Consider the following 6,000-nt stretch of genomic DNA (forward strand, 5'->3'; position numbering starts at 1 on the left):
TAATGGATTTGTTTCACCATTAACAACTGAAGTTCTAAACAGAAATACCATTTTTAAAAAGTGTGATTTAAAAAAAATATATATATATTATTTAGCATTTTAGTGTTTTTTCCTCAAAAAAACAAAAAACTTTGCAGGATTGCACTTTTTGCAATAAAATATTATTTTGAATTTTCCTAGAACTTCTTTATAGCTTTTCCAGGATCTTTGCATCTTTGGAATTACTTTAATACCAATATTCCTGAGATTTGTTTATTTTGGGATATTTTTTTTCTAAACTATTCAAAGTTATCTTTCAGCCCCAGCTTGCAGCAGAGATAAAATCCCCATGAGTTCACCTGCATGTTTTTCCACAGGCCCCACAATCCTCTTGCTTCTACCCCATTGTCACAAATCATAGTGGTTAAACTGCTAATGACACTGACGAGTCTGATAAAATGTGCGGTGTGGTAGGATTCAGAAATGTGTCTAGTTATGAAATAGAATGTATGTAATGAAAGATAATGTTAAACGGTATGGAGTAAACAAGGAGTGGCCAACGCCAGTCCTGAAGGGCAACAAACAGATCAGTTATTGGGGATATCCCTGCTTCAGCACGGGTGGCTCAATCTGAGTGCACCACCTGTTATGAAGCAGGGATATCCTGAAAACCGGACCTGTTGGTGGCCCTTGGGGACGGGTCACCCCTGATGTAGACCGAGTTACATGGCTGTGTTCGTTGTTTCTAAGCACTGTTCATAAAATCCTAAAACCCGTTTGTGCCTTGTTTGTTCAGATTAGAGGAGCTGTAGGACAGCTGTACGATACATCTGCACTTCCATTGCCCTCCCCCTGGGTTAAGACTCGAAGCTTTTGTCTGGTAATGATTTAAAAATCCAAGTTGACTAAAAACGGATGCATTTCAGCTGGGAAAAGTCTTAGGAAAACTTTGGATATTAAAACTTTGGAGACCCTTCTGGCAGAGAAGAGGTTAATTGCCTGCAAGGAGAACATTGCATCACGTACGAAATGAAGGTTAAAACGATCACAAGAAACATGTTAAAAAGTCATCCCCTGTAGGAGTTTTATTGTACACAAAAATAAATAAATTACAGTTTACAAAGAAAAAGCACAAGTGGCTTTTAAAGTGCAATTCATACAAAACTTTAGCCCGATCTCTGTTGGCTAAGATTAAGGGACTGTGGCATTTGACCATTTAAACAATGGCTGTGTGTTTATTATAGTAAATCATGAGCTGTAAAGCATGATTGAAAACATCACCCCTTTAATGCCTCCAGGCTGAAATACCTGACACATTACCCAGATTTACCACTAGGAGGAGGGGTCCAGATAAAAACAACATTAGAACAATTCCATATGGATAAATATACTGAGCTGTTTAAAAGACTTTGTTTGTTGCTGCAGTCGGGTACAATCTTAACCATCATGGTGAACATACTGTACTAGGAAACATCATCACTTCTATCAAATCCAATATTTTCATTGTGCCTAGAGTTTGTGCACACAGAGAAAAACATTGTAATATCGAAAAGCTGCAAACATTTTTTTTTTCTTTTGACATATAGCAGTACAACTTTAACGGGAACGTTTAAAAAAATGACAGTCGTAAAAAGAAACTGTGAGTAACCCATTATCGTTTTTCACTATATTTACAGTGACCACCTTTTAGTTGTTTTTGCGCCTATATATCACTTTACTATCAATAACGTTTAAAAAAAATGACAGTCGTAAAAAGAAATTGTGAGTAACCCATATGAAAAACAAGCATGGGAATGGTTTGCCACTTCTCCAACTATTGACCCATTCCCCATGCAATTGTATCTATCAAGACCAGGTCCAAGCCATCACATTGTCTGTGACACTTCTCCTCTAATGAGACATGTTTCAACTGATTCGGCCATTGTAACTGAAGAGGATTCTTCTGAAGTCTCTGGGACTGTGGCCACTTGTGAATGAATCCCTTCTCCTAGCCTTGTCACATTGCTCCACCCAATGCAGACATTGATTCTTAGGAATCTTTCCTCACTGCTGCGCCTCCTCGAGTCAGTAATGCCAAAGTTAAACATTCCACATTAGCAATATCAACCGTTGCTTCTTTGGAAGAACAAAAGTAGAACACCTATCAAAGTCTTTCTTCAGACAGACGTGGCAGTCCTCACTTTGGCAGACAGGACCTGCTTAAAGCGTCTTTTCAAGTCTTGCATGTTTGGCGATTTTGGTCTCGGGATGAGAGAATTTTTCCTCTTTTCTGGCATTCCTACAGTCTGGTGCTTGCTAATTTCTTTACAGAGCACCTGGAAGGCATTGTACACATCAATATAGTTCTCACTGACACTGACTTCATAGAACGTGCAGCCCAGCATGTTGGCCAGCTGAAGTCCGTGCTGCGGTTCCACCTGCTTAAGGTGAAGGAGATCTGCTTTATTGGCAACAATTACAATAGGGATTCTGTTGTCGGGATGAACCTGTCGCACGTGCTGGTTCAAGTGACTTATAAGTTCATAGCTTTTGCAATCCGTGATGGAGAACACGATCACAACAGCATCTGCCCACCTGAGACACCTGTTCAGCTGTTCATTACACTCCAGACTCTGCTCGCTTATCTGGGGGGAGGGGGAAGAGAGAGATGTGATAGGTTATTACTTCTATTCTATTTTACAGGAAACTGTTACAGCTACTTCAACTCTACTTTGAGAGGGGCTCCCCCGAGTACTTAAGCTAGAGCTGCTGCAGAAGATGCATGCTATATAAATCTGTCTGCTCTTTCACCTTGTTAACCTAAAGTATGTTGATCCAGCTGCAAAAGCTGGAATAAGATATACTGGAACATGCTATGCTCAAGTGGAATGCACTGCTACACGCAGGGAAGACTTTGTAGTGGGACAGAAAGGGAAATGAGCTGGCTAGACAGCAAGTCTGGAAAGTAAAAGATATAAGCTGGAAGCATTTAGACCTGGACAGCTGCCCAGTCCCGAAGGCAAGGACTAGACGATTTTCTCTGTGTGCATTTAACCATCTTGTGAATATTAGACTAAATGTTAATGAGCCCGCATGTGGCACAGTATCCAGGGGAGAGCGCTTGGATGCGGTTCAATAGTTCATACTAAAGTGTTACTTTATCAACCCCTCTATTTTTATTAACAGACCTCTCTCTCGTGTGGATTTCTTCACATACATCTAATTCATTAGTCTACAATTTACACGTTAATGTGAACATGTCGTCACTGGCAATTATTTTCGGAATATTCTAACCATTTGAGCGGATTTTCATAGCTACGTTACATTCGGGAGGAACTAAACCCGAAACTACTGTGTCACCTTGACCCAAACCGTTGACCCGTTCGCCGCTAATAGAGCAATTACAAGCAATGTGCTGCCCCTAAACTAGCAAAGGGATTAACAGGCCAGGCATAATTCTGCAGAGGTAAAGTGGCTGTACCTGAACTCCTGGAGTGTCCTGGACTTGAATGGCAAGATTCATTCCATCTATCTGGACTTGTCTGCTGTACAGATTTCCTGAGAAAACAATAAACCCATTCATTAGATTCAGCCTCACAGAAAAACACTGGGGAAAATGGCAGACATAGGCAAATGCAATACTATAAAACGAAAGCAACAATTACAGATGTCTAACAGTACCAGTGCTTGTATTAACCTCCTTAGTGCTGGAGGGTTCTGCAACATACTGTTTTGCAATAATAGGCACAGGGCAGCTATCGGTTATTGCATTGCCAAGAAAAGTAACCAATCTGCTTACCTGCATTTCTTTCATAGTCGCCAATAAACCGCTTGGTAAGAAATCTGACCACCAGCGCTGGAATAAATGAAAGTGAGGCAAGTTTAGTGAAAGGCTGATTGTAAAATGCTAATACTCAAAAACAGAGATTTCTTTATCAATGGTTTACTCAAAATAATTAGTCACAAAGTTTTCAGGAGCTAAGTGACTGCAGGTGGTGTCTTCCTGTGTGAGAAATGCTTCAGGGAAACAATACATTCACCCCAGCATTGTGTTCTCTCCCCTTCAATAGTAAGATTGTGCTAATCAACCACTCAGCCATGGGGAGAACTGTAGTACGTTGCCCCAATAGTACAGGGATTAGAAATGTTTGCATCACTAAGTGCATATGCTCTGCAGTAAAAAAAATAACCATTGAGCGTTTATGAAACGGTGCCTGCCTACAGTAGAGGTGAGCTACAGTATGGTAAGAGTTCTGTGACCAACGACTCGGGATCTTCACAAGGTACAGATAAAGTGGCTTTAACATGATGCATGTGGACTTTTCCAAATATCTAGGGTGTCAAATATGATAGCAATATGGCACCCAAGCATCATTAAGGACTTTCTCACGTTTCCTTATGACGAAATGACATCTGATCATATGGGTGGTATATGAACCTTTCTCAAAGGTTGTTATACTGTTGCTATGGGGGAGAGAAGGTACTCTGAGGGGGTTACCATGATGAGTTGGCCCATAAACATCAACCTACAGTATACCACTGTCTGATGCCTTCACATATCAGTGTATACAATGTAGTGACTACCCATCAGACTGCACTGTGGATGTGTGCTCACCCTGAGTGACACAAAGGTTCCCAAACACCTACTGTACAAAACACCTGCAGCCTAATAGTGTCAAATATTTAAAAAACTAATAAAACCAATACATGCAACCTACTGTATTAACTGAAACTTTAGAATAACCTATACTAGCTATTTGAAGTAGTAATTGGAGGCTAGGTAACTAAATAAAAGAGAAGGAATGGCTCAGTGAGTAAGAACACTGACTCTGGCACTGAGTTTGAAGCAGGGGAACCTTGGGCAAGTCACTGTATCTCCCTGTGCCTCAGGCACCAAAAAATAGATTGTAAGCTCTACGGGGCAGGGACCTGTGCCTGCAAAATGTCTCTGTAAAACGCTACCTAAAACTAGCAGTGCTATACAAGAACAAACTATTATTATCATGTACCCACATGCCTTGTGTTGTTGGGATTGCTACACGCCCTATATACAGCCCCAAAGAGACTCACCTGTCTTTCCCACTCCGCTGCCTCCAACCACAGCTATCTTGATGACTCTGCTGCTGCTGGCGCAGTCAGTGCCTGTGCCCGGTGGGTATTCCGTAATAGTGCACATATTCTGGATCAGACGCATCTCTTCCAGAGAACAGCGACAAGAACAGCGAGGAGGTGGCTGCAGAAAGGCTTCTGCTGATCCTGCCCTGGCTGATGTGTGTTCAAATAAGGGACGGTGCAGTATGTTTTTGTTCCGATTGTCTTGCTTTTGCAAGGATTGGACTCCTCTGCTCAACGATCCTGAGGTTTTGTGAGCTACAGGAGCTTGCTCAGGCTGTTTTGTTTCAGATTAGACAGAGAGAGGCTCAGCCCCTTAATTGCTAGCAACCTATCAGGGCTTCAGGCTGCAGGAAAGCACAGGCTGTTCCCCACCCCCTCCTGTTTATTCTGTTCTACACCCCCACACGCCATCATCTCTGTCAATTGTGTAACATTAAAACTGTAGGGGATATAATAATATTTGTATTCTACAGTTGTGTAACATTGAGAAACTGTAGGGGATATAATAATATTGTAATCCTATAGTTGTGTCAAATTAAGAAACTAGAGGATGATATAATAATATTTTCCTATCTTTGCTATAACTCCTGTGAATTTTTTAAACTGTTTTTTTCCCCTTTTTAAATTTTATTTATACTTAGTTTTTCATGCTGAATGAGCAGGGGTTTTTTTTATTCATTTATTTGCCATGCATTTTTTTTTTATTGTTCTTGGGGTGTTCTGGACATCTGCATGAACCTTCCATAATATTGTATTTGAATTTATATATAGCACATGCCATCTCTGCAACAGTTTACAGAACACGTATTCAGATGCAAGGAGGTGTACATTTGGAATACAATAAGTGCATCAGACATGTATGGGCACATCCCAGTCCCAAATGGCCCATTGTAAGACTTAACCATTTTCTATCATGTGCATAGCACA

The 6,000-nt window shown here is 40.8% G+C and overlaps 1 protein-coding gene across 1 annotated transcript; it reads right to left on the bottom strand.

Annotated features, from left to right (window-relative positions):
- Window positions 1-1,034: 1,034 nt before the first annotated feature.
- Window positions 1,035-5,341, bottom strand: RASL11B (RAS like family 11 member B). The gene is made up of 4 exons (XM_075566627.1): window positions 5,029-5,341; window positions 3,758-3,814; window positions 3,440-3,516; window positions 1,035-2,603 (listed from the first exon to the last, which is right to left on the bottom strand). Exons 1-4 carry the CDS (start codon window positions 5,150-5,152, stop codon window positions 2,136-2,138), a joined length of 726 nt encoding a protein of 241 aa, XP_075422742.1. The 5' UTR covers window positions 5,153-5,341; the 3' UTR covers window positions 1,035-2,135.
- Window positions 5,342-6,000: the final 659 nt, after the last annotated feature.

The sequence above is a fragment of the Ascaphus truei genome, chromosome 1 (genome assembly GCF_040206685.1).
Source record: "Ascaphus truei isolate aAscTru1 chromosome 1, aAscTru1.hap1, whole genome shotgun sequence".
Classification (NCBI taxonomy): domain Eukaryota; kingdom Metazoa; phylum Chordata; class Amphibia; order Anura; family Ascaphidae; genus Ascaphus; species Ascaphus truei.

Coding starts and splice junctions, on each gene's coding strand:
- RASL11B (XM_075566627.1), bottom strand. CDS start 5,152: ATGCGTCTGATCCAGAATATGTGCACTATTACGGAATACCCACCGGGC. Junction 3,815..5,028: donor CAGCGGAGTGGGAAAGACAG/GTGAGTCTCTTT, acceptor CATTTATTCCAG/CGCTGGTGGTCAGATTTCTT. Junction 3,517..3,757: donor CGACTATGAAAGAAATGCAG/GTAAGCAGATTG, acceptor TTGTTTTCTCAG/GAAATCTGTACAGCAGACAA.